Here is a 26,117-nt window from a genome sequence, read left to right as displayed (position 1 = left end):
AGGACTTAATTTAACTAATTATGTGAATTCTGAAGGTAATTGGTAGCACCAGATCTTATTTAAGGGCTTCATAGCAAAGTAGGTGAAAACTAAAAAATGCATCAATCTTCAGGGTTTTTTTCTTCAGAATATTTGTTTCAATTTTTATTTCAGGTTGTAATGCAAAAAAATAGCCAAAATGCCAATTTTGCAAGGCACATGTGTTATTAAAGGCAGCAGAAAACAACAGTTTTAGCATTATTTCCCTTCAGGGGCCAGAGGGAAGAATAGAATCATTGGAACTCTAATTCACACCTAAAGCTAGAAAGTGGCAAGAAGTATATGTTAGTCGAGTCACTATGTCCTGTTTAGCTATGTGAGCAACCCCTCATTACATAATAGCCATTGTTGATTAGCCCAGAGTGCAAACAGTTAATAACTGGCCAAACAGAATAAATCTATAAATCAAACAAGAGTGCAAACCTGGCTGAAGATACAGACTGAATGAAGAGTCTGCTCTCCTCTTTGCATCTGTCTGTCTAGGAGATATGGCAAATAGTACCAGGTCTGGGGTCTGTTTAAACAAGCAGGTGTTTATTTCTATAACTTTGGTGAGTAATACTTTCTCTTCTCAGACTAAACAGCCTTGTGCCTGTCATTTATTTTGCTCCCTGGTTTAAATTTTCTTCTGAAGATGGAGGTTCGGTAGTCCAGTTTTTGTGGCTTAATTAATTATTTTGAGTTTTGATCATTAAGGGGGGGGAGATTGTATGTCCTACAGCCCCTGGTGCGGCTGGCCCAGACTCCTCTGTGTTTTTGTTCTTTTTGGCCAGGCCTCCAGACTCTCATAGTTTTGGTTAATCTATGGTATCAATTATGAATAAAATATTGTTGCTTTAGTAACTCTTGGGTATGGCATCCTTTGTACAATGTTTTCCTGTGACCATAACACATGCCCCAGACTGTGTTTCCAGAGACAAGCGTGCCAATCTGTAAACGTCAACCTGCAATGCATATTTTGTTGTGTTTGACATGCCTGATCCAGCAGTTGGATGTGTTGCTAAATATGGGGAATACATATATTGGATAAAGATTTTTACATACCGGAAATGCCTTTTAACAAAGTCTAAAATGGGAGCACTCGTATCTAATTACTGTTTTGCTTTCTCCTGCTAGTTGCATTGCAAGAATCTGAGCAGTTTTACACGAGGGTGACTAACTGACATCACTGCATTAATTGCAATACGACTGATTTTCTAACTGCATCTACACATAAATTTAAGGAGCTCATTCCCTATTTTGGCCAGACAACAGGGGCATGGCAACCTGTGGGAAGTGTAGCTACATTTAGCATTAGGGAAACCATTGACTACAAAAAAGACAAGGCCAGGATGTATCACTCTTTCCTGCTCTCCTTTGCAGTGTAAAGCTTATAGTTGTTTCGGCTAACTTAAACAAGGAAGCGACTATTACGCAGCACATAAAGGGTTAACATTTGAGAAAGTCACATAAAGTGGCAGTATATTACGCTGCGCCTTTAGTAAACCGTGCGCACGTCTCCGAGGTCACAAGTTCCCAAGCACAGCCCCTCAGCAGATCACACGTCTCCAACCCCCACCAGAGGGAGACACACGGGACAGGAAGAGGGGACGAAGCTGAATTCATACCGAGCCAAAGTTTGTGGAAGCTGCTGCGCCTGAGATCCGATAAGTGAGATGACCAATCAGTCAGCGCACTCCAACGGCATGCAGAGACTCCGGAAGGAGTACCTGTACAAGGTGCTGGTTATAGGAGACCTGGGGGTTGGGAAGACTTCCATCATCAGGCGCTACGTCCACCAGACCTACTCCACCAACTACCGGGCCACCATCGGTGTGGACTTCGCCCTGAAGGTGTTAAACTGGGACTCTGACACGGTCCGGCTTCAACTGTGGGACATTGCAGGTGAGGCAGTGAAGAAGTAGACTGGAAAGTTGAATTGTCTTTTATTTGCTGGGTATAAAAAGTTGTCTCCTGCTGTCACTTCAAGAATTCAAAACTTTTAAGTTATCTGCAGCTGTAGGGCTCAGCTTCATTGATTGGTATGATGCATTTTAATTGCACACTATTTAAAGCTTAAAGTATATTTTCGTGTTAAATTTGGCAAATATGTGCAAGAACTAAGGGACCTCTTCATATTCTCACTGGAAAAAAAAGTAAACATGTTGTTTTGCAAAGCAGTTTGTCATAGTTCCTGAAAAGTTGATGGTTTGGGGAAGATAAGACTTATCTTCAAAATGACAGTGAGACATGACTTTTGTAAACTTTTGAAACATTCACAGCTCAAAGATGCACTGTCATTGTGAAGAGCAGTATTTTCTCTCTCTCACACACACACACAAACATCTGACTTTCTGGCCAGATCTTTATTGAGAGGATACTTTTGAACTCTGTACAAACCTTAGTTACTGTGTAAGTGATTCTGTTGTGAGTTGAGCTACATGCTCACAATGCCAATGGTGCTTAGGGAAGACCAGCACACTGTCATTCAGTCATTCATTCAAGGTATGATGCTGCTTCATGTGATTAGGCCCATGTGAGGGAGATTTTAAGGCCAGTCACATGGGTGTCATTGTAGCCAAAACAAAAAGCTAAACATCATTAGTCACTCACAACTCACACGCAGACACATCCTTCAAGCGGTCAAATGCAATTATATGTCACATCTGATGTAGTCTCATCTACCTGCTTTAAATGTATCCTTGTGAGGAGGAGCAGGGATAGACTCAGTAGGGGCTGAGGAATTCTGGTTTCTTATACTCTACGGTACATTTCACATGTTGTACTTTGAAGTAATGTAAAGCTGTAGATTGCACCATACATTTACTGAATGACAGCGTGTCAAGTGACATGTGTGATGCGTGTGTCTCTCTGCGCATGAGGGTTCCTTGTGAGCAATGCAAGTCATATATTCTCTTGCACGAAAAGGGGGAAGTTCCCCATCTATGTCCTGTCTGATTTTCCATTTCCTCCTACTCATGAGGCAGCATTTTGTCATGTCAGAAGTGTTTCTAGCAAAGCCAAAATGGACTCTCATAAGTAAATATTTATTAACCATGTACATTTTCTGCTGAGAGGGCATAGTATGTCAAACAAGCAGGATGTACACACCTACACGGCACACGCTCAGTTTTGGACCAACAAGTACTCCCATTAAACAGCAGAACTCTCCCAGGGGAATGTCTTGTTGACAGCTGTTCTAACTTGCACCTAATTTCTATTCCCTGCAACAATACTCAAACATGGATGAACACCCATACATGCATAGCTGAACACAGACATTTTACATGGTTATATTTTATTGTAAGAATACCGCTACAGTCTGGGACAAAAGTTTATTTTCATAACAAGTCAGGCATTACAGGTGTAATTTAAGTAGGCCTATTATCAGCGGGAACAAGCAGTTGCATTGACCATCTAGTTAAGTGCAACCTGACGGTAAGACCACAGGAATGTGCTGTTTCATTAAAATGCAGGCTCTGCTGCATGTGGTCTAAAACGGCTAAATGCCAGCTGCATTAGCTGTTTTGCTGCAAAACAATGAGAGGCTCTTATCAAACTGATGGCTGACGTAATAACAGTGTTGCCACACTAATGAATTAAGCTCCCTGTGTGCGTGTGTTCGTTCATCACAGGTCAGGAACGTTTTGGAAACATGACACGAGTGTACTACCGTGAAGCCATGGGAGCCTTCATAGTGTTTGATGTGACACGGTCCACAACCTTTGAGGCCGTCATCAAGTGGAAAGAGGACCTGGACTCCAAACTACTGCTGACTAATGGACAGAGCATTGCCACTGTGCTCCTGGCTAACAAGTGCGACCAGGGCAGGGAGTTGACCAACAACGGCATCAAAATGGACCAGTTCTGCAAGGACCACGGCTTTCTCGGTTGGTTTGAGACCTCGGCTAAGGTGAGACCAGGGCTGAGGTATTCTTATATCTTATATCTGTCTGTCAACGTGAACCTGGAACAGGAAGATGCTTAGCGTAGCTTAGCATAATGACTGGAAATAGAGCGAAACAGCTAGCCTGGTTGACTTCACTGGCGGGCATAAGCATCGGTCGCACATCATAAATGTGCCGTATAGTATGCCAGAAAAACATCATCAAAAAAAGTTAGTGTAGCAACTCATAATAAAGTCTTTGTATAGTATGTGATGAAAAAATGTCTCAAAAGTCACAGTATAGGATGTGATGACATTTTTAAAAATAAAAACGTCATAATAAGTTATATTATAGTATGTCATAAAAACATCATATAAAGTATGCAAGTAAATAGTCATAATACCATTTAGTATGTTAGAAAAATGTCATAAAAACTCATATAGCGTGTTATAATCAAAGTACGTGCCGTCAGGCACGTAAGAACGTAGCAGTGCAATGTGTACAGTTTATGTTATGTATAAATAAAAATTCCAATTCCTCTATACCCAAGCCCAGTTCCCTTATGCTAAGCTAACTGGCCTAGGGCTTTAGCTTCATATTTGACATGAGTGTCGATCTTTTCATATAATTGTAGAATGCAAATGAATGTGTTTCCCAAAACATCAAAGTATTGCTCTAGTCATCGACATGTTAATGAATGGGCCAGATGGTAGGCCTTTGCAGTGAGCGGCTGTCACACTCTGAAGTGACCTGATTGGGAGATGATCCCTACTGTCAGTGAAAAACATCCCCACAGAGCCAGCTGGAATTTCATATCCTCGTGGAAAGTGGCTCTGCGAGAGGAATTTGAAAAGCAGGGTCAAAACAAGCTATTTTAGTTAGAGGATTGTTAACTGATTTATCTGCCTGGTGTTCAAAAAAGAATTCTGCTTAATCAATAGAAAATTGTAGGTATTTTGTGCATCACATATATATTATAGTATTTATGATATAGGGCGTGCCTGACTAGAATTTCAAACATTTATATTTGAACAAGTTCTTTCTGTACAGTATATGTTTGTAAGGACTGAGCTGCCAAATAATCTAAACAAAACGTACGTTTCTGCAATGCATGACAATTTGAATTAACCTCGTTCCACACACTGATCCAAAAACTCTGCAGTAATTACACGCAGCTATAAATTCTACAAAAACTGTTGTCATTAACACATCCCCTGTTGACACTAATGTGTTGGAGGCTGGAGCTGCATAAGTGCGCTGCCATTCTTGTGGCATCAAGACTCAACATTCTAAAAGGTCAAAGGTTATGAGGTGCAGGTTCAGCCAGAAATGTCAGAAGTAGGCTACGCAAACAGACACACACACACGTTGTTCTTTGGAAGCAGTTAGAAAAAACATGTTTACAGCATTCATTTGTAGTAGTTTCAGACACTTTAAGGTGCACACATGGTGTTAATCACATGAAGACGATAGCATGCTAGTTACCCACATTTAGAACATGCTGTAGGTTAACGCCTGCACAGGATGCATACTAACGGCACGGCAGCTGAAGCTGGAACCTTGTGCTTTGCTGACATAGCTGAGATGAGTGTTTTAGAAACTATCCCAAACAGATCCATTAAAATCATGTTTTCCAACAGTCCATAAATCGTATGTTTACTTTGGTTACTTGACACAATTTGTTTCTTGGGATCATAGATGTTTTTTTTTTTATTCTCTTTTGTCATATAAAAATTTAAACAATCAAAATATCAGACAGGATATATAATTCAGGAAATACAAATGTGAAACAATACTTGAACGCGACAGGCTATAAAAGGGAAGGAAATACAAAATGATAGACCCATGCCTGACAGTTTTCTCTCTCTCTTTTAGGATAATCTCAATATCGTTGAAGCTGCAAACCTCCTGGTAAAGCACATCATGGCCACAGAGAATGACATCCTGAAAAGCGTGATACCAGACACCATCTCACCTCAGCTTCACTCCGACAGGCAGATGAGCTGCTCTGGCTGCTCTAAATAAGGATAAGAGACAGAACAGAATGGAAAGACAGTAGTACAAAGAGGGACAGGCACACCACCCAGCTTTTCAAGGAAATCTTAAGTACACACAGTACAGATCGGCCTCTTTGGTCCAAAACCAGGGTTGAAGATTTTATTTCGGTGAGTGTTTGTGGTTTGTTTGTGTTCTCAGTGCCCAATTACAAGAGAAACAGAGTTTGTAAACTAAAATCACATGGACTAAGAAGTAAGAAGCACGACTTTTAGTGACTCATCACACTGTGAGTTAAAAGTTCTTTTGGCAGACAAACGAGTATAACTTCAGCCCTTTTCTATTGCTCTTTGGCATGGTTATTAAACGTAGAAAACAGGAGCTGTTCTTTTCAGCTGCTCAAGATTACACGCTCTTCTAAGTTCACTTGGAGAAGTTCTGGCAACTGGCACTCAACGTGCTGCACCAAACTGAACAAACGGAGTAAATGCTCCCAGCGTGCCTGATGCAACACGCCCCAAAGGCAAACCGGAGTTGTGTTTTTGGTTCCTCACCATTTCAAGCAACTGTGGTTGTGATGCTGTTCTCTCTCTATTTACCTCCACCTTCACTCGGTGCAAGAAACTGACATGCAGGCTTCCTTTACAGTTCATTCTACCAGAGCCAGAGAAAGCAATATTGACTGTGTAATTATGTGAATTTTGCACATACATGGTTTTTTATTATGCGTTTAAGTTATTTCCATGCTTTTATGAGAGTAATGCTAGTTAATGTATTATGTTATTATGTGTAAAACTGTTCCTGCTACTGACAAAGTCGCCAACATATTCGTATTTATAGCAACAACTTGGTCGGAGGCAAAGAAAGGACGACAGTTGAACACACACACACACACACACACACACACACACAGGCTGGAGCTTGCCTGGTGTTACTAGTCTTTCTAGTTCCACTGGAGTAGTTCAGGTTGAGGTGATCAAAGGTTTGTTCGACATGATTGTTTGTTAATGGAAGAGAGTGGATGTCCTGCACAAAGTTCATTTCCATAACCACTATATCTTACGGCAACATTTAACCAAAGTGATTCATTTATTTTATTTGTGCATCTCCGGAGTTTTTTTTTTCATCAGAAAGAAAATGGTGATTGTCTGGATGTAAACTGGACTTTCTCATGAGTTCACTTGCCAAAGCCTAACCCTCTGTATCCATGGTAACTAGATCATTTTTCATGGTTATCCTCAACATCCGTGAGAAGCTATTCCCATACAGGCACAAGCACACACACACACCCATACCCACGCACTCTCCCTCCCTGTCCTTGTATCTTTTTTACATCACCTTTTCTCCTCTCCCACTACACTCCATCCTTATTGTTTGTATCCTGAAAAATTCTCCGTCCCCTAGAAATGTGGCTGCTTTCAGTGTCTTTCTTTAGCAGTATATGTCCCCAGCCCCTCTTCTCCCTATTTCTCTCATTATCTGATTCACATAGCCGACAGTATTTGCAGCATATTATATAAACCCACACAGGCTCGACTACACACCCAGAGATGTTGTATTTTGTATTGATCTTACAACAATGTTGTTTTCCTCTTTTTGCTGACCTTGCACCTCTGTTTTACTTGGTACTATGTCTGTGAAAGGCAGGGTAATTGAACCCACTTTGCTCAATGTTGTCTTTTTTCTTAGTGTAACTTAAGACAGTGAAGTTTTGTGTTTGTGACTCAAATCCTTGGGTCAATGTGCCAGACCTGTATAAAATCAATTGCATCATGTGGACTGTTGCCATTGAGACAAATGTACAGGACATTTTCAATGACGAATGCTACATTGTGTCGTCCAGCTGTCAGGAGTGCTTGCACAGTATTTATACGCCTGATCACAGCAGTGTCATGTGTTCTTATGGTGGCCATTTACAGCATGCACATTGGGGCCTGGTGGGACTGAACAATGACCTCTGCACAGGATTACAATTTCACATTGTTAGTTGGGCTCATCATGAGGGTGTGTGACGTCGTGGGATATCAGCATGATGTTGCAGTATCCTAGAAAGAACTGCATGCACGCACACATTCTGTGTAGCTCAACAATAGAATGTTTTGTCTCACAAATGAACTGAGACAAACTGCTGATTACACCTTTTGTGCATTGTTCTTTTCAATATTTAGTGTAAAGTAGTAAAAAATAAATGAAATCATATCACACGTCCCTGTTTTTGCCACACAATAATGTGACTTTAATGTGTACTCTTGCCATTTAACTTTAACCTGGAACAACCCTTTTTACAGTATGATTACTATAGTTCATACACACTGTAGGTGTGTGTGTGTGTGTGTGTGTGTCCCCTCACTGATCAAGGACCCTCAGGTTCTCATTAGGAAGCCACATGACTGCTTGGATTATTCTCTGCTTGAGGGATTAGATTTGGTCGTCTGCTATTGGCTCATGTTAAAAACATCCCCACCAACAATACAACAACTGATCCATAAGCGCCACTTTGGAAGAATGTTGTCTTCTGAATTCATCTAAACGGCATAAATAACTCAACACAAAATAACAGTGTGTAGGATTTAGGGGGATGTATTGGCAGAAACTGAAAATAATATTCATAACTGTTTTCATTAGTTTATAAAAACCTGAAACTCAGAATGGTTATGTTATTGATAGTTTAGAATTAGCCCTTCATATCTACACAGGGAACAGGTCCTCTTCATGGAGTCCGCCATGTTGTACCGACGTGTTTCTAAAGTAGCCCAGAACGGACCAACCAAACACTGGCTTTAGCGAGAGCCTTTTGAGTTTTTACATTACCTGAAGGCCACTGTAGTTCTCAGACATGCTTGGAAAGGGAGGGGTGAGCGGAGAGGTTGGATGCAATCTGCAATCTCACCGCTAGATGCCTAAAAATCCTACACACCCCTTTAGAAACAAGCTGTTGTTGTGAGAGTGGGTGTCATTGATGCAATTAAAAACAAAACACAATTAAACATTCATTTCAATTTGGAACAATATTCTCAAAGTTTTGGTCCATTAATTAACTCTTCCCATGACAACAGCTGGCACAGATCTAACTATTCATTACTTGGATTACTAGCCCAGCATATTGTGTTCTCTTTAGTGCTCAGGCTCTGCCAGAGAACCACCTACAGAAAACACCCACATATTCTCTCAGAGGGAGAGAGAGAGAGAGAGAGAGACGAGGAGAAGCAGTTAGCAAGAGAAGAAAATGAGATGGGAGAAAAGCAATACTCAAATCTTACAGCAACATGAGACAGGCAGCTCAACAAAGGTGCAAGCAGGTAAACGGAAGCAAACGCATTAAAAACAGGTCACATTCGACTTCCTTTTAAATATTTTCCAGACAGAATTCACACACACACACACTCTGTAAGATCAAAACACATTCAGCCGGCTTAATCACGTGGAGGCCATGAGGCAATTTACGTAATGCAGCGACAAGAAGATGATAGAAGAAACCTAATCTGATCAAGAGTCTTTTGCCCTGTTCTCACCATCAGTAACTGCTCATGTGGTGCCATCTGTTGTCACATTAGTAACAGTGCAGGCAATGCACACTCCTTTATTTCTAGACTGGACTTGTATGGCCTACTAAGGAGACATGACTCATATAGTGTGTTTCCCAAGATGTCTCATTTCTACAGAAAAACAACAAATATAAACACTGTTGGATTTAGCTGTAGAAACAGACAGACGAGTTAAAATGAAGTGCAACCACTTGAGAATGACTGGATTTGTAACTTAATTACAGCGTGTGAACATGCATGCTTACTCAAGCAAATTACCTTTATTCGGGTGACTTTCTCATCTTTAAGCCCTGGGACCTCAGCGACTCTTGGTTCCCACTCCCCGGTGCCAAAACCTATTAGGCCAAGTTGACCTGCTTGACCTTAGCCACCCGGGGTCTTCCTTTAATTCTCTCTTTATGATAAGTTCATGAATAGCTAGTGAGAATGACCAGCATGCTGTGATTCACAGATCTTTGTATAGTTTCGTAATCATCTGTATTACGTTATGTTTGCTCACATAAAAGAATATTGAGGGATGAAATTGTAGTCTCTGCATAATTAAAATAGCCTCCAGAGACAGACAGAGGGGGAGAGGAGGACTAAAGGAAATAGTGAAAAGAAAGGGAAACTTAAAAGGTAACAGAGATGAGGCTATGTGGGAGAGGGTGAATGAGATTCAGGAGGGAGAAACATGAAAGACTAAGTGCAGTATTCAATCATTAATATATCTGTCCAAGTTGAAAGATGAGTCTTCTGAAAACCTTATGAGCTGAGCTATCCCTCAAACTGAACACTGACCGATTTTACATCTCATTAACCTTACTGTTCTGTTTATTTTTTATATATATAATATTGTATAATGCATTGCACTAAGAATTATCTTCACAACTGAGGGATGATAGTAAACATCTTTTACTGTTTGGAGCTTTTTATTTTCTGTTTTCAATGTTGGTTATTTTTCCCTTTTGCTTAAATAAATGCAGGAATCCACTTTGACATTATGATAGAAAGATACAGTCCTTTTTATGCAATAAAATAAAATAATGCAGTCGTAGAGCAATGTGTGCTGCCGACACATCGTAGTACACGTCTATACAGCTCTCAGTCTGTTGACTGCACAGGTGCTGCCACTAGAGGGCAATAAGCACCAGCTTTATCATGCATTACACTTTGGCTGAGCAGTCTGCAATCGGCTTGGTGGGAGAAAAAACAACAAAATAACACCCTCAAACCCCACTGTCCTCAAAAATACAATGTGGTTACTCAAAATGTCCTCATAAAATCAATGTATAACTGATTTTCATATTTACACAAATAATGTAAGACCAGCTGCACAGTTGTGATTGTCACGGGTGTAAAGAAATCTATACATATATGCATATATAATACAGCGAAACTTGATCACGAGGAGTTTGCAAACTGGTTTTCTGTAATGAGTCCTGAGTGTCAAAGATCTACCATAAGCAGGGATAAACTAGGTGAAAGTCAAAAGAAGTACAAAACATGGAGTAAAGAATTAATAAACATAACTGTGGTGTTGATAGTACAGGAGACACACAATATACACATCAATATGCTTGTACTGCATGGTAATGCTACATAGTTCGCTTGACCCTTGACAGGAATTTAATTAAGGGTGTTAAAGATAATCAAGTTGTGCTGGGTAACACACAATATTTCCATGGCATATACAAAAAGAGTCCAATACCTGCCACAATACAGGGCACACACATAATGTGGGACAAATGATGGGAATGGTTTTCATCACACTGAGTGAGGCAGCTCCTAAAAGTGTAGCTGCTTTGTTCATGCTCAGCATAAAAGCTCTGCTTAGGTACACTTTCTTTAGACAGCACTTTAAACATTTTAGGCAAATTCGTGAGGTCTGTTACAGTGAGTCAAAGCCAAGCTCAGAGAGCGGTGCGTAACCAAGGAGAGCTGTGTCACTGTGGTCAGACGACCACAATGACAGTCTGAAATATCTTTGCCAGACATATGACGAGAAGGTAAACGTGCCACATTATGTTTGCTGTGTTGTATGGTTTTAGTGCAAAAATGCTGGCTTGTGTTGCACTCTAAAAAGAGAGCCAGCACTGTCTGCAAGAGGTATCGTATGCTGAATGTTCTTATTAACACCTGAGAACCTTTATCAAAATGTTAAACAATTAAAGTACATATGTTGCGTGTGTGTGTGTGTGTTATCCTGAGGTAATTAAGCAGTGAAGCGCGTTATAAATAAAGAGACCATTGTTCCCTTTGTTTTCTGATTAAAGTTGTGATTGTCTCAGTGCTAAAATATTAACATTCTCATCATGCACCATGGCTGACTTGATCATGATTATGAACGTCCCTATTATAAATGTATCACAAGTTACCTTACTATGCAGCCTGTACTTAGTCCATAATCTGTGGTAATGTCTATAAATATCTTACGATAGAGTGGGAACCGTTTAACAACTAGTAATGCACGTGCGCTGAGTGTGTATCTAAAGTGAATGTTGACCATCACCTGTGACTGTGTGCTTTTTTTGAGCTGGACGAAGCCTCCTCAGACGCCATATGCTTATCGAGGCCGGCAAAGCAGGCCGAGATAGAAGGCTGAGGCTGTGAAATGAGTGCATCTGTGCGAGGGTAGAAAGAGGACAGAGGGCAGTTCGGGGAGGCGTATTGGGCCAACACCTGGAGCTGCTCTGGCTGCAGGTTGGCTTCGTTGTACACCCTCTGGCATAATGCAGAGACACTGTGACATGTTGTTGACCTCAGCTGGCTCAAATGGCTCTTCTCCATCATTAGTTTCTCCCTCTCTGTCTTCTGTGAAACGCAGTACACACACACACACACACACACCATGATTAACATGTCTGTAAACAAGAAGTGCTTATTAATAAAAGTTGACTGATTTGAACAAAAACATGTTTGTTTTTTTTACCAGCTTGTTGATTTCACACTGCAGATCATGTATGCAGTCTAGTTTCCTCTTGCGGCAACGCTGAGCTGCGAGGCGATTTTTGCTGCGCCGTCTTATATCGTGGACAAACTCCAGCTGTTCCTGTGTAAAGACCTGTTGCTTCAGCAGCTGTTGGAAGTCATACCTGTTCAGATCCACAATCCACTCTACAGAGAAAGGCAGCTGCACCTACGGACGCCCAAACAGAAAATAAAGGTAACAAAGGTATCAGCATCACTGAAGGAGCAAAAATCAATACACGTATTTATATAATTATGTTTTATATATACATATATATACATAGTTTTGTCTTTTTGGATGACGTCAAGCTGTAGATGACATATGAATGTGACTATAGTACACACACACACACACACCTTTAAATCAACAGTCTTAGAGACAGGTTTAATTTGCTTGTCTGAACATCATAAGAAACATAGATGAGAACAAAGACATTTTAACTATTCTTAGGACATCAGTCAATGCATTAAAGTGTTAACAGACACATATTTTTGCGTAACTTATCACTATCATTAGGAATATTGATTGCACAATGTAATGGCAATAGAATAACGACACCATTAGCATTTAGATTTGTTCCCTATCAGCTTCGCTTATACTAAGCAATTCTGTCTGCCACCGGGTACCATCTCTTAGGAAAATGAAGGTCCAAAGAAGTGCGTCACCCACTGCGCATCCGAAACCGGAGGAGAATAGTGCTTTTGGTTTCCCTGGTAGCTAACAGTAGCTATTCCCAGTTACCAAAGAGCATCAATCTAAGTCATTTGCAGACATCTGCAGACAGTAGAACAAACAAAGTAATTGTGAAAAAAAAATTGTGTGTTCTGTGTTGTTGGTAGTTGCTATAGACTCTGTTTTCACACAAAATATAAAAATATTAAATTGTCAAAAAAAACACGTGGAGCTTTTTGTATTTGAACAAAACACAGTTAAGTGAGGCAAAAGTCAAAATGGATTTGGAATTCAGACACCAAGTTATATTTTCACCAAGCTGTTAATAATTAACTCTGACTCTAAGAGGAGTTGCCTTTTAAAAGCAGAGGTTGGGTGCTGGGTTATTGCTGCTGCTAATGTGTGACAGGAAATGTACACTCACTGGTTTACTGGAGCAATCATTTAAGGTTTTATCAAGAGTAAATAAAAGCGCGGCTTTTCCTCTGAAATGACATTCACTTTGTCTGCACAATCACACCTTCTGAACAGTAACATGAGACGTTCCGCAAACCTGTTGTTTGAGCCGCCTGTAGTTATTGTTAACTCATCAGACTGAGCTGTCAATTTCAGATGAACTGGACTCTGAACTAATTCGCAAGACACATGCACACTGTCGCAACACACACGTACACACACACACACACACACACACACACATCGTCGTCATTTCTACTTGGTGAATAAGTAACTTGGCACTAAAGGGATTCTGAACAAACATAATGAAAAGTAATCTACAGGGAGTGTGAACTTGCTGACCCTTTTTGACACAGATTCATTTCAGCACATGAACTTCACAGTTAGGTGGCAGCAGGACAGACATATCAACGAACAAAACAGATGTGCAGGGCCTTAGCAGGCTTGTTTCGTGCTTTAGCTGCTCACCTGTCTGGCCCTCTCTCTTGTGTAGGACTCACTGTCTCCTTCTGTTTCCGTCTCTGAGTCTCCATCCTCCCCTGAGTTGAGGGATGACACACCTGACTGCGATGCCCCCTCGCACTCAGACAGCTCTGCCCCCTTCCATAAACATTTCCTTTGGTCCAGCTCCTGGTAAAAGGAACAGCTTGTGCTTGTGGAGCTGAGGTTATGGAGTTTCAGCCACTCTAAAGATGTGCTCTGTACCCGTCCGCTCCCTGTATCAGAGGAACTTCCTGCATCAGGGTCCTGGAAATTCAGCTGAGATAAACTCATGTCAGAGCCCAGCTGCTTGGCCAGGTACTCGGCCACCCCCCTTTCCACGGCGCTCCCGTCTCTGGCATTATTTACCGGCATGCAGCCAGTTTGTCGTCTTTCTTGCCAGCCAGAATCGATCTCATCATCTGCCTTTTGATGAATGGACCCTGGCGCTAGTGCACCAGAGTCCCTTGTTTTCTTGCCCTCTGTACTGTCCATGACGGACCTTTCGTGCCCCGGTGACCGTGTGATTGCAGGGCGCTCGACAAAGGTCGTCAGGGGGCAATGATGCAACATTAACCCTGATGACCTCTCACTCAGCACTGTGCTCCGCCCTGACGAGACTACCTTGACACTGGATCTGTCTGTAGAGCTGATGTCTTCCTCCTTTTCCATCTCTCTTTCCTTCTCATTCCATTTCCTCTGCCTTTCATTTGTGTCTTTCTCAATCATATCAACCTCCCCTCCCCTACCGTCCCCTTTTTTCTTGTCACGTATTTCAGTTTTCCATGGCTCATCAGCCCCTCTTTTGCTCTGCCTGGTGGAAATAGAGGTTGAATTACCAGGGAATTCAACGTCATTCTTGCTGTTCACAGTGCTGGAGCAGGGCGAGCAGGGGAGATCGAAGTCATTCTTGATTACCGTTACGGGATTGTTCAGACTTTTCTCTGTGACACAAGTTTCCTTACCACAAGCCAGGGACTTGCGATACTTAGGACACTGCATAAAACGGCCATTTGTCCCTTCAGCTACAGGTGTAAGAGTGCCTGCACCGTCCTGACTTCCCATTTTGCTGTTCACTGATTTGTTACAGTGCCGAGCCACTTCCTGCTGAGTTGGTGAGTCAGCAACTGGTTTTACTTCTTTCTCGTCCAACAACACATCAACAGAGTCAGTGGCACAGTCTTCCTTTGACAATCGCCTCTTACATTTCTTCTTACAACAGGTCTTTCTCGGAACAGGGGCAGGGCTCTTGCTGCTGGAGAAGAACTTAGGGAGGAGGAAATCAAAGCATGCCTTGTCTAGGTCTCTGAAACCAAGAATGGAGGCGGAGTTACGTATTTCTAAGACGTCATTTTTCTCAAAGAGAAGTTTGGATGTGTAGGCAAACTTCAGCAAGGGTTCAAAACCAGCAACAGACACCTGGAAAAAAAGGACAAGTGACATGAATGAGCACTTTATATGCTCAAGTTAACTCTCAAGGACTGCGCTCGGTAATTCTATAATATTTCCTGTCAGATAATCAAACATCTAATACTGTAGGCCAAGGAAATGATCACAAATGTTTAACAAAATAAAGCCAATGATCATATGACTTTACTAACAAAGCATCCAATACAAATCTATTTTCTGTGGGTTTGTAGTTCACAATAACCTGATTTAAAGCAGGTCCTCCCATTAAAGAATCTTGTTAATGCAACTTTTTTTTCAACAGATGTGGTATAATAAAAAATAAATAAAAATAAAATGAGATTTTCGACTAAACAACATAAAAAATGATACCATCAAATAACTCTCATACAGCCGTACCGTCAACCTTTCAGTCATTTTTCTCACTTCATTTTGACCCATTGTTGGGCAGCGTGGCTTGTGTGTATCCACTTTCTACCTGCACGGCATTGTGAGGTGACATCTCACCTCTTGTGGCAGAGTGATGACCGCTCCATGCTGTGTGAGGGAGGAGATTCTCTGCGTAAAGTACTCGCTGCAGGAAGCGAGAATTGAGCGGTGGGCTCTGAAACTCTGACCCTCCACAACCACGGTAACATCACACATTGAGTCTCGGCGACGCTGCTCGTCCAGGCAGCGCAGCACATGGGAGGAATGCACTGTAGACTCAAATGTAAACACAGATGACCGGGGGGCAGATGTGGCCATCAGGGACATCTATATGTAAGCACAAACACATAAACATAGACACACGCACATACAAACTTGTAGGTAACATTTCCCCTTTCAGGTTATACATACTTAAAAAGTTATACATAGAAATAACAACAAAGACATGCCTACCTTACAAGGCTGACTTTATATATCCACGTTTCTTAGAGCGTTAAAGAAAGTCCCAGCTGCTGAGCACACATGGCTATTTCTAAATGGAATGCGTCCAACCAGGCTACGTTTCCCAGAAAGCCTTATCTCAACTCTGGTAGGAACTAAAAACTGAGCTTGACTCAGTCATATGGCTTGTGTGTGAGTATGTGAGAGGGAGGGAGAGATAGAGGGAGTGAGAGTGTGTGTGGGTGTTTGTGTGTGTCTGTGTCTGTGTCAGTGTGTGTGTGTGTGCGTGCGTGCGTGTGTGTGTGTTGCAACAACTGTGGGTGTAACAGAGCGCTGACTCATAGACTCCTGCTGATATAGGATGAGCAAGCAGTTTTTCCCGTCCACAATCCCACCTTTGAATTTATCTGGTAAACTAACAGGCTTTTCCCAGAAAATTCCTTTATAGATTTACCCCGAAACACAATTCAGGGATTAAGATGATGGTTGGGAATATAAACCCAACAGAATGTTATCTATTGTCTGTGTCTTTAGAGTTGTCTAGACTTACTTGACCAATTGCAGGCAGTGCATTTTGAGAACAAGTTGTGCAAAGAAAAATGTAACTTGTTGCAAGACTATTAAGGCCATTATGATCATTTGAAAATGAATATTTCTCAGTAGGACTCATATCTTGTTTTTTACAGGTGGCAGCATATGATTCTGTTTTTTCAGTTCAAGTTTTCTTTGTCGTGTGTTTGTGTATGTCAGAGAGAGAGAGAGAGAGAGAGAGAGAGAGAGAGAGAGAGAGAGAGAGAGAGAGAGAGAGAGAGAGACCTTTGCTGGCAGAGACACAATAAGTTAACGACTTTAATAAAGGAGTACCAACACAACTCCTATAATTGATTATTTGTCTTCATATTCATTATATATTTATAGGCTTTTGAGATGTCAGCAGCAGTTTGGGCCATGTATTAAATATCTGTGATACTATGATAAAGGTGACTATTGAGGCACTAATGATAAACTATCAAGCAATTTTTCTATAAAGGAAAAGCACACCTTCAAAGTGGACTGAGCGTTTTCACAAAGCACAGTTGTCAATGTCACATGATTTTGAAGGAGGAAGAGGGAAGGCTGCCAGTGTCAAACTGGCCAATCAGGTGACTGTTTCAGAATTCCAGACTGAGCTAATCTCCTCATGAAAAAAAAAATAAATCTAGTTCCTTTTTCCATGTAAGCACCGCAATATGATCATGAAGCCAGCACAAACACAAAAGCATGGCGAGAAATGAAACTAAGGAACTGATGCTAGTGTTAAATTAAAATGCATTTTATTAATAGACGAGGACAATAAGCAACAGTTTATCTTGTTGTATACCTCCCCTTCTACAGGTGTGTGAGACACGCTACATCAAAAAATGTACAACTCATACAGTGTTGTGTCGCAGCAGATATTGTGAAATAGATAATCACCCTTCTTTTGCTGTTCCTCACAAATGGCTATAATTTCCCGATCCCTGACACTCTGTTAAACATTTGTCTCATTTCCTTTTTTATCATAACAGGAACTTGACGGGCAAGTGACGGGGTGGGAGAGAGGAAGAGGGAGGGGAAACACTCCTCAAAATACAACATTTGGACCACATCATACCACCTTTGGCTCCCTCCACAGACCTCAGGTAAAAGCTCTGAGTCTCTACAGGACCTGAGACAGATATCAGAATATCTGGTCATTCGCGGCAGCTGACATTGTATAAATATATACTGTGAGGTATTGCAATGGCGACCAGGGAGGTTCTGCAAGATCACGTAATAGCAAAACCCAGAAAAGCGGCCTTGTGTCATGGCTTGGTAGAATCCCTCCAACAGCTCCACACAGATGATGACATTAAGTCTTTGGTTCAAACAAATGACTCAGACATGAATAAACACAATGCCTTTCTGTGGCTGATTCACTGACTGTTGTTATGAAGAATGAACACTAGCTGTGCCTTTATTTCTGCACGGTGTCCGGGCCTGGCGTCATGCTGGATTTCTGGAGGCCTCGGGTTCCGCAGAGGTCAGAGGTCACGAGGAGTCCTGCCTCGTTCGATTGGTCAAGCAGAGCCTCTCCAGCTGCTGAGCGCGCTCGTTGTGGACGGTCATCAAGCTGCGGTTCTCCTCCGTTAGACGACGAAACTCCTCCTCTAGGCGGGCGATCTCCATGGCATTCTTCTCATCCTCCACCAGCTCTGCCAGCAACTTGCGCCTAAGAGAGGAGTGAAATAAAAAGATTTTTCCCGCTTAATATTTTTTCGTTGTGAAAAGCTCGACATTGTCCCAGCTTACACTTGGCTTGAGGCAGGGGAACACTCATAACCCACCTAACATACCGATGAGCAATTTAGATTCTCCAGCTGTGTCTTGTTTCTAAAATATAGGGGGGGGGGGGGGGGTAATGTATATTCTTATGCATAATAGAAGATGGTGTGCTGATTAATGATGAAAAGCTACAGTGTAGAGCCTTATGTGAAGCAGAATTTCACCAAAGGTCTCTGTAAAGAAGATTAAGTTCTTTGTTTGCGATATAATGGTAAGAAGTTATGTTATTTTCTGACAAATGTTTCTCCACTCCAACTGTATATTTGGTGTCCTGTAAGTCCATGTGGGCTGGGGACTTGTATGTTCATGAAAAAATAACATAAACTTTATTTCACAATCCCAACTATCTTTCCCAATGAAGTCAATCCAATTGAATGACTCTAGCTCTGGTTTAGACAGGCTGACCTGACTTTCGCTGGCAAACAGTGATTTCACACTCTGGGAAGAGATCAGCCTTTGGACTTTGAATGGCAGTGTAAGCACACATGCACAGAAATGTATATGCGCAACATGCTTGTCATGTCCTCACGCTTGAGGGTGTGTGAATGTCAGTGTTGTATTACTGCTGGTAAGTGCCAAGTCACATTAACAGCAGCATCAACAAAGAAGAAAAGGAGTCTCTATCCTACAATATAGGCTGTCTGTGGAGCTTTTATGCCATAACTTTTTCACAGAAGATGACTATTGGTTTGAGATAATAAGCCCAAATGATTTAAAAGCCTAATGCTTAATTTCTTTGCGCCATTATTAAAAATCTATTCATTTCAGCTAAATAGCGGGATGCAAGTGTTTTGAATTGTGTTAGTGGGGCTAATCTTTTATTTGGATCACAAATTAACCTTTTCAATCTTGTCTAAACATGTTTCTCATTATTATATAAATTAACTTAACAATTACATTTACTTTAGAATTAATATGGTATGCAATATGTAATTTTCATATGATTAAATTTACCTTATTGAGTCCAAAATGATGCATCATTCAAATTCAGCTTTTCTGAATAATTAACTGATGATTACAATGGACTATTTATTAGAAATTGTCTTGTTCAATGTCTAAAAAAAACATGTTCAGACTATTAATTTCCTGTTAGACCAGAAAAATATGATATAAATAGACATAACTGCTGACTGGAAACTATGATGTTTATTTCATCTTATCTTATCTCTGTGTATTTCCTCATCCACAATCTATTTTCAGCTATTTCCCTAAAACTGTTAATTCCATCTGAGTTGGTAAGCATAACTTTATTTTTGAATACTTTATGAAACACATGGAAAACACACAGATATGCGATATGTGGCTTCTCTAATATACCATTTTATAATCGTACATCATTTTGCTGGTTTTAGGGTTAAATGACTGTTACTAAAATTTTAACTAAAATTAAAAAACTACATTTTGAACAACAAGTAAAACGCAGTGTGATTCGCAGTTAAAGATCAGTGATTGAGATGCATTACTTCAGTGCTGAGTTTCTCCTTTCTTTATCAGAAGCAAGTTCAAACCTGTATGTCCTATGTATGCGCGTGTGTGTATGCATGTTTATGAAAAAGAGGAAGAGATCTTTTTCAGTCAAAGAAATTCCATCTGGAATACCAAAGAAGCCAGATCAAATCTGATATAAATTGAACAGAACACATTTTTTCTTATTTAATAAAAAGGGTATATACTTTCAAATTTGAAAAAAATACCTTTCGCTGTTTACTAAAACAATTCCAAAACTTTGAATATGGATGTTTTATAATTCTTTCATAATTGGGGCTATTTCTTGTGTAATCTCTTTGTGTCATGATGGTTCCCAGTGATTCTGTTCACTGGTATTACAGGACTGATCGAACTCAAAAAATGGATCGTTAAACAAGTTAAAGTTCAATATATAGTGTTACAGTATGTACTTGTTTGATACTGATCAAAAGTAGACTAAGTGGATTTTGGAAAATCCCTCTGCAGTGTGTTAGAGGGTTGTTCCTGTTGTCGTCCTTGCAACACTTCACTGTAAGTCTGATTAATCTCCTGTCTATCTTTGTGTAGTGATATAGGAAGTAGCAAAACTGTCATTGCGTCATGCCTCTCTATGGTCGATAACCAAAAGCTAAAAATATTCACTCTTCCACAAAAATATATCCAATGTTCAAAATTAAGTATCTGTATCAGTTAATTTAATTTTTAGCATCGGCCTAAAAGCACAATTGGTGTTGCCGTCACTTGTGTCTAGTTGTGTCTAACTTTGCTTTAAGTGTGAATCTAACTTTGTGTGTGTCAGTGGATGTTGGCGTGAGCTACAGTGTGAAAAAAGAGAACCAAGAGTTTCTACCAGCCTGACTCATCATGTTCTTATCCAAACTCAAAGCTATACTCATCACATCAGAGTCTGCCATGCTGTTCTCTATTTAGGAGCTGCCAAGTAGTGTAGGTTGTGTGTGTGTGCGTGTGCGTGTGTGTGTGTGTAGGTAGGTGTGGTAGTGGGGTAACAGCAAGGGCCTTGAAAATCCCACTGCTAAAACTACCCACAGCTGCTGAGGGCACAGGGGACAGTGTGCACTGTGTGTGTGTGTGTGTGTGTGTGTGTGTGTGTGTGTGCTATACACCTCTGTTTATGTGCAAGCATACACACAGTACATACTCTATGTGCATTATAGCATACAGCAGGTCTTACTTTTTCCTAAATATGATCCAGAATAAAACAAAGAAACCGCAGAAACAGTGCAACCTTCACGTTCACACTCATTCCTGTATACATCACACATGCTTGATCTTGTTTCTAATTTAAAAGTAATTATAATAGTGAAGAAATACATCTGACATCAAAGTCATACATGTTCAAATATCACATCATGGAAAGGGCTCGCTGTAGATTATGTGCTAAATGCTGTGGGAAAGCTATAAACATGTGCCATCTGGTGGACATTTGATCCAAAATGCCTTGTTTATAATGGTCTAAGTTTATGTTCCAAACTTGCACTGATTTTACTATAAATTATTATTATAATTATAAAAGCACATTCTTATCTGTTCTCCTTGAATCAATATTACCTAATAGTGTACCAGTAAGTGAATATTTTAATATTTCATTAAGCCAAGAAGTCTACAGGCAAAGCTATGAGTAAGTAAGACTAGATGTTTTCCCTTCTGGTCCAAGAAATGACACCAAACGTAATTTGAACATGCATCCTCCTGATCAGATGTGCTCCCAATGCACCCATTACAAGCTCTTGGTATGTTTTTTTTTCTATTTTTTTAAAAAGGCATTCACAGGGACTCACTTGCGGTCCTCAAGCACGGCGATCTCGTGTTTGACCTGGTGGAATTCTCTCGCCATCCTGCAGTGCTCCTTGTACACCTGAACGCTGTCTCTCAGAGACCCACAGGGGGGCACTGGCTGCAAGAGGTTAGAGAGAGATGCCGTGTTAGTTTAGGGCCAGGCAAAACAAAACAAAAGAGATTATAATATATACAAACCTGGACCTGTTATTTGAAACACTACTTTCCAAGAAGGTCCATGGAATTTGCTATAGATATCACTGCTGGTGAAACAAGAGATTGCTGTATGTGAGGACAACAATTGAGACCTAAATTAACTTGTCTCCATATTTCTTGTATAAGTAATTTTTTTTTCACACCATGGAAGGCCTTACAGTGGGAGACCTTGTGGCGCAATGATAGCATGTCGGACGCCAGATAAGAATATTGCATGTTCAAATCAACTTACTGTCATTAAAAACGTTTTTTAGTCCTATAAATTGAATATGAATATTGATTATAAAAAAAGCACAACTACGATAAATGGGAACGAAACGATATCTCCATTAGCCTGTGGTACAGTGCATGAAAGCTGTCATTCATTGGCCTGCTACTGCTGTTCTCATTTGATACTCTAAACCAACATGCACTTTATGTGACCCTGGCTCTGGCACTCGTTGAAGGATAATTCAATGACAACACTAATAGCAGATTGAGCGCACACAGTGAAGACATTGATTTACAAGGTTGATAAGCTTAACCCAAGCTTCTCCTGATGTATGCTCTGTTTCTACAATCAACAGAATAGTGCTTTATAGGAAAATTCCAACATCACACTTTTTAGAGGGTTATGTCCACTTTAATTCAGGATTTATTTCATTATGAAGGATTTCTCTGGGCTGACTTTAGATGTAAAATAGTTGTACAGTAAAAGGAAAGAGCAATAATGACAGCAACAGTATTATTTACACCGCAAAAACATTAAAAATCAAAGAGGGAAATCATTTGGCATTTGACTATCCATTAGATCCATAAAAAAAAAAAAAACATAAAGACACAAACCAGAGCTAGACATGAAACGCAAAAAGCTAATAGCATAAGAGTACAGGGCAGGATTTGGACTTTTTAAAAGGCACGCAATGCTATCCTTTACCAGCACTGTGGATTTAAAATCATTGCTATCTCTCCAATGCTCTGTCTATCCTCTCTTGTGCTGCTCTGCCAACAAAACAAGGTGTGTGTTCAAAGCAATGTGATGCCACAGCATGTGCGAGTGTAGTAGTGCTGTATACCTGCAGTCGCTGTTCAAGATCCGGGAAAGTCTTAGGAAGGTCCTCCACATCTTTTACATCTATAGAAACAGAATGCAATTTTCAGATGTGAACAGTCAGTATAATGATTGATATACAGTATACTGACATACCAAAACACAATATTGTATATTCTTAATGATACCAACTTTTTAAAATTGTTTTGGTTTGACATGACTACAATTTGTGTATGCTTTACTACTGACTATTTTCCAAAGCATACTGTATTTTTTCTGCAAGATCAGATCTTCTACAGGAGTAAAAGTAGCAGTAAACAGTAACTGTAAAAACATTCTGTTACAATGAAGTTTCAAGCAGCAAAAGTTCAAGTAAAGTAAAAGTACCTCAAAACTGAACTTTAGTAATAGTTAGTGTACTCTCCACCAATAGTCTATGGACTGATTTTCTTTCTTCCATCAAAGTACTTTATGATAATCAGCCTGCAAAGATTTTAAACTTGTGGAAGAGAGATTATTTTGTCAAATGTAGGTCCAAATAATGGGGTAATCAAACAGGCGGTGGCTTTTTCGCCTCTTAAATTGGACCAAAATGAAACACTATAGGGGTCTCTGATACGTCCCCACTGCAACACATTGCTACACGTATAAATGAGCCGTGTCCGTTTACTGTACAGCAGTAATGAGCTGTCAGACTGAAAGACATGAAGGGTAAGAAATAGAATACAAACAGACAAACACAGTGGGCAGAAAGAACAGACAGGCCAGATGTATGAACATAGAGGGATTCAGACAGACAAGCCGCCTGCCAGACATACAGACAGACAGAAACAGACAGGTTGTCTGCACCAGCCTCTGCCTCGCCAGCAATGTCCCCCTGGAGTTGTGGAACACATGTGGAGAATCCTAGGATGATGCAACCTTCTAAAAGCAGAAGTAACAGTGGGCCAGCCTACAGCCATGGGGCCAATTATGATGTGGAATAAATACAGTTCTAATGCTTAGGATTGACACCGTGTGGGGTTATAACTATGCCTGGCATGAAGTCATGAGAGCCCTAGAGGATGATCCCTAGATGGAGCACCGGTCTTAGTCCCCCTGCTGAGAAACACAAGTTCAAAGAGGCAACAACACGATCGTCCAGGGAATATCTAAAATTTGATCTTGGAGGGTAGGGTCAGATTGTGCCTGAGCAGCTCTGGAAGCAACCACTGCAACTAAAACAAAGCGTGTAAGCGTGCTACCAACTAAAGCCGGCCATGTACTTAAGATTTATCATAAAATGAACCAGCGCACAACTAAACGAAAACACGTATCGGAAAACGAGGTGAAACTAAACTGAACTGAAATGGATGGTTGAGGTGAGAAGAAAAGGCAAGCTAGAAAACAAAAGCACACCAATAAGAATGATTATGAAATGAAAAAGTGATTTCAGTAAGAGGACATGTTGCCATGTGAGAACGACAGGCAGAATGCCTCGAGTGGGATTTGAGTGTCGTTCCTGCTACAGCCCTTCATCTCACTTCCTAAGAGAAAGACAAGCGGGATCAGAGATGGGCGGAGTAGGACTAGACGTGTTAACTGCTTATAAATATAGGCCAGTGTTCTAAAAGCTGAACAGTGAATCAGGCAGTATGACACTGTTAGTATTAGAGGGGAAACCTGACTCTGCCATTGCATAGCTGCAGCTGCTGTCCCAGTGCCTGGCCCCACTGCAGTAAAACATCCTGACAGATACTACCTTGCACCATAGGTAGGGGTAGACCATTGAGTTTGGATTGAAGATTAAAAAATGAAATAATACTGGTCCCATAAGCAATTGCTTGTGCATACTTCGCAAGTGCACAGCTGCGCACATGCATGTGTGGTCACTTTTTAATATGCTGTGGTCCTACAGAAATAGAGGGAGCACCTGTCTCCGCCACAGCGTAGAAGAATGAACACAGTTAAAGTGATAGGGTGTGAGGTGGGGAGGGGGGGGGGGGGGGGGGGCCTGGTCTGTTTTGGTGGGAGGAATGTCGTGCATGTGTTCCACACATACTGGAAATGCAGTGAGAGTAGAGCTCCAAGCAACACCAGGTGTTAAATGATCAATTGAGTAATAGGTGCAACTACACTCAAAATAAGTTGTTACCGTCATTTGTGAGATGACGAGACACACGTGTATGTGCAGGGCCCTTAGTGTGTGAGGGGAGCGCACGTAGAGCTAGAGTACGTACGTGTGTGTGTGTGTGCAAAGTTTGCTGCTGAGTGTGTGTTTACCTGATGTGTCGTCGAGGCTGAAGGCGATTCTAACTTCAGATTTATCAGGAGACACTCTTCTGGTTGAGGTGATCATTTATCCCTTCATGAGGCCACAGGCACAAAACAGAGCTGTTAGCACAGTAACAAGGGCCTAATGAAAGACACGGGACGATGCAATAATGAAAATAATGTAGGAGATTTATCATGAAAAAAATCTGTTTTTACAATTGTGGTGATTTCCTACATTTCTCTGTTTTATGTGACTGTAAATTGGTTATCTCTGGGTTTTAAACTGCTGCTTGGACAGAACAACACATTCGGAAATGCCACCTTAGCTTCTTGAAGAAGGGCACTTTTTTCACTATTTTATTTATGGGCCAGACAATCAGCAGATGAAGCAGTATGAGTCCTAATTTGATGTGTAAGCCAAGTATACCATTTTGTATTCCGACCCAGTGCATTATTGGGATTTTATCCACACTTAACTAAATACTTAACTCAGCAGGTGCTGTTATCAGTTGGAATTAAAGTCTTGCTTTGATAAATCATGTGATTAATCCACACCTAGAAAAGTACGGGGCTTTATGAACACACACACACTCAGCCACCAGTTTCATCATGCATTTAGAGTTGCAGTGGGGTTAAATGATTAGAGAACTTTGACAGACTCGAAGGTCTGGATTTTGCATGTCCCCCTCCAGTGTAGGTACGGGCTTTTTATATCAGGGCATATGCCTGCT

At 40.8% G+C, this 26,117-nt stretch overlaps 3 protein-coding genes across 3 annotated transcripts; 1 reads left to right on the top strand and 2 right to left on the bottom strand.

The window, feature by feature from the left end:
- Positions 1–1,608: 1,608 nt before the first annotated feature.
- Positions 1,609–8,104, top strand: rab38b (RAB38b, member of RAS oncogene family). The gene is made up of 3 exons (XM_076102498.1): positions 1,609–1,923; positions 3,654–3,931; positions 5,781–8,104. Exons 1-3 carry the CDS (start codon positions 1,695–1,697, stop codon positions 5,928–5,930), a joined length of 657 nt encoding a protein of 218 aa, XP_075958613.1. The 5' UTR covers positions 1,609–1,694; the 3' UTR covers positions 5,931–8,104.
- Positions 8,105–10,343: 2,239 nt separating this feature from the next.
- On the bottom strand, positions 10,344–16,411 carry bach1b (BTB and CNC homology 1, basic leucine zipper transcription factor 1 b). Its single transcript, XM_076102618.1, has 5 exons — positions 16,293–16,411; positions 15,918–16,166; positions 13,992–15,422; positions 12,357–12,563; positions 10,344–12,238 (listed from the first exon to the last, which is right to left on the bottom strand). The coding sequence occupies exons 2-5, from the start codon at positions 16,164–16,166 to the stop codon at positions 11,933–11,935; spliced, it is 2,193 nt and encodes a 730-aa protein (XP_075958733.1). The 5' UTR covers positions 16,293–16,411; the 3' UTR covers positions 10,344–11,932.
- Positions 16,412–18,329: 1,918 nt separating this feature from the next.
- Positions 18,330–25,471, bottom strand: map3k7cl (map3k7 C-terminal like). Its single transcript, XM_076102612.1, has 4 exons — positions 25,396–25,471; positions 23,159–23,217; positions 21,890–22,005; positions 18,330–18,510 (listed from the first exon to the last, which is right to left on the bottom strand). The coding sequence occupies exons 1-4, from the start codon at positions 25,469–25,471 to the stop codon at positions 18,330–18,332; spliced, it is 432 nt and encodes a 143-aa protein (XP_075958727.1).
- Between the last annotated feature and the right edge of the window lie 646 nt (positions 25,472–26,117).

The sequence above is a fragment of the Anarhichas minor genome, unplaced genomic scaffold (assembly GCF_050575085.1).
Source record: "Anarhichas minor isolate MPS153535 unplaced genomic scaffold, ASM5057508v1 ptg000027l, whole genome shotgun sequence".
NCBI lineage: Eukaryota > Metazoa > Chordata > Actinopteri > Perciformes > Anarhichadidae > Anarhichas > Anarhichas minor.
The sequence above is the reverse complement of the archived record's forward strand: the minus strand, read 5'-3'. Positions and strand labels throughout refer to the sequence as shown.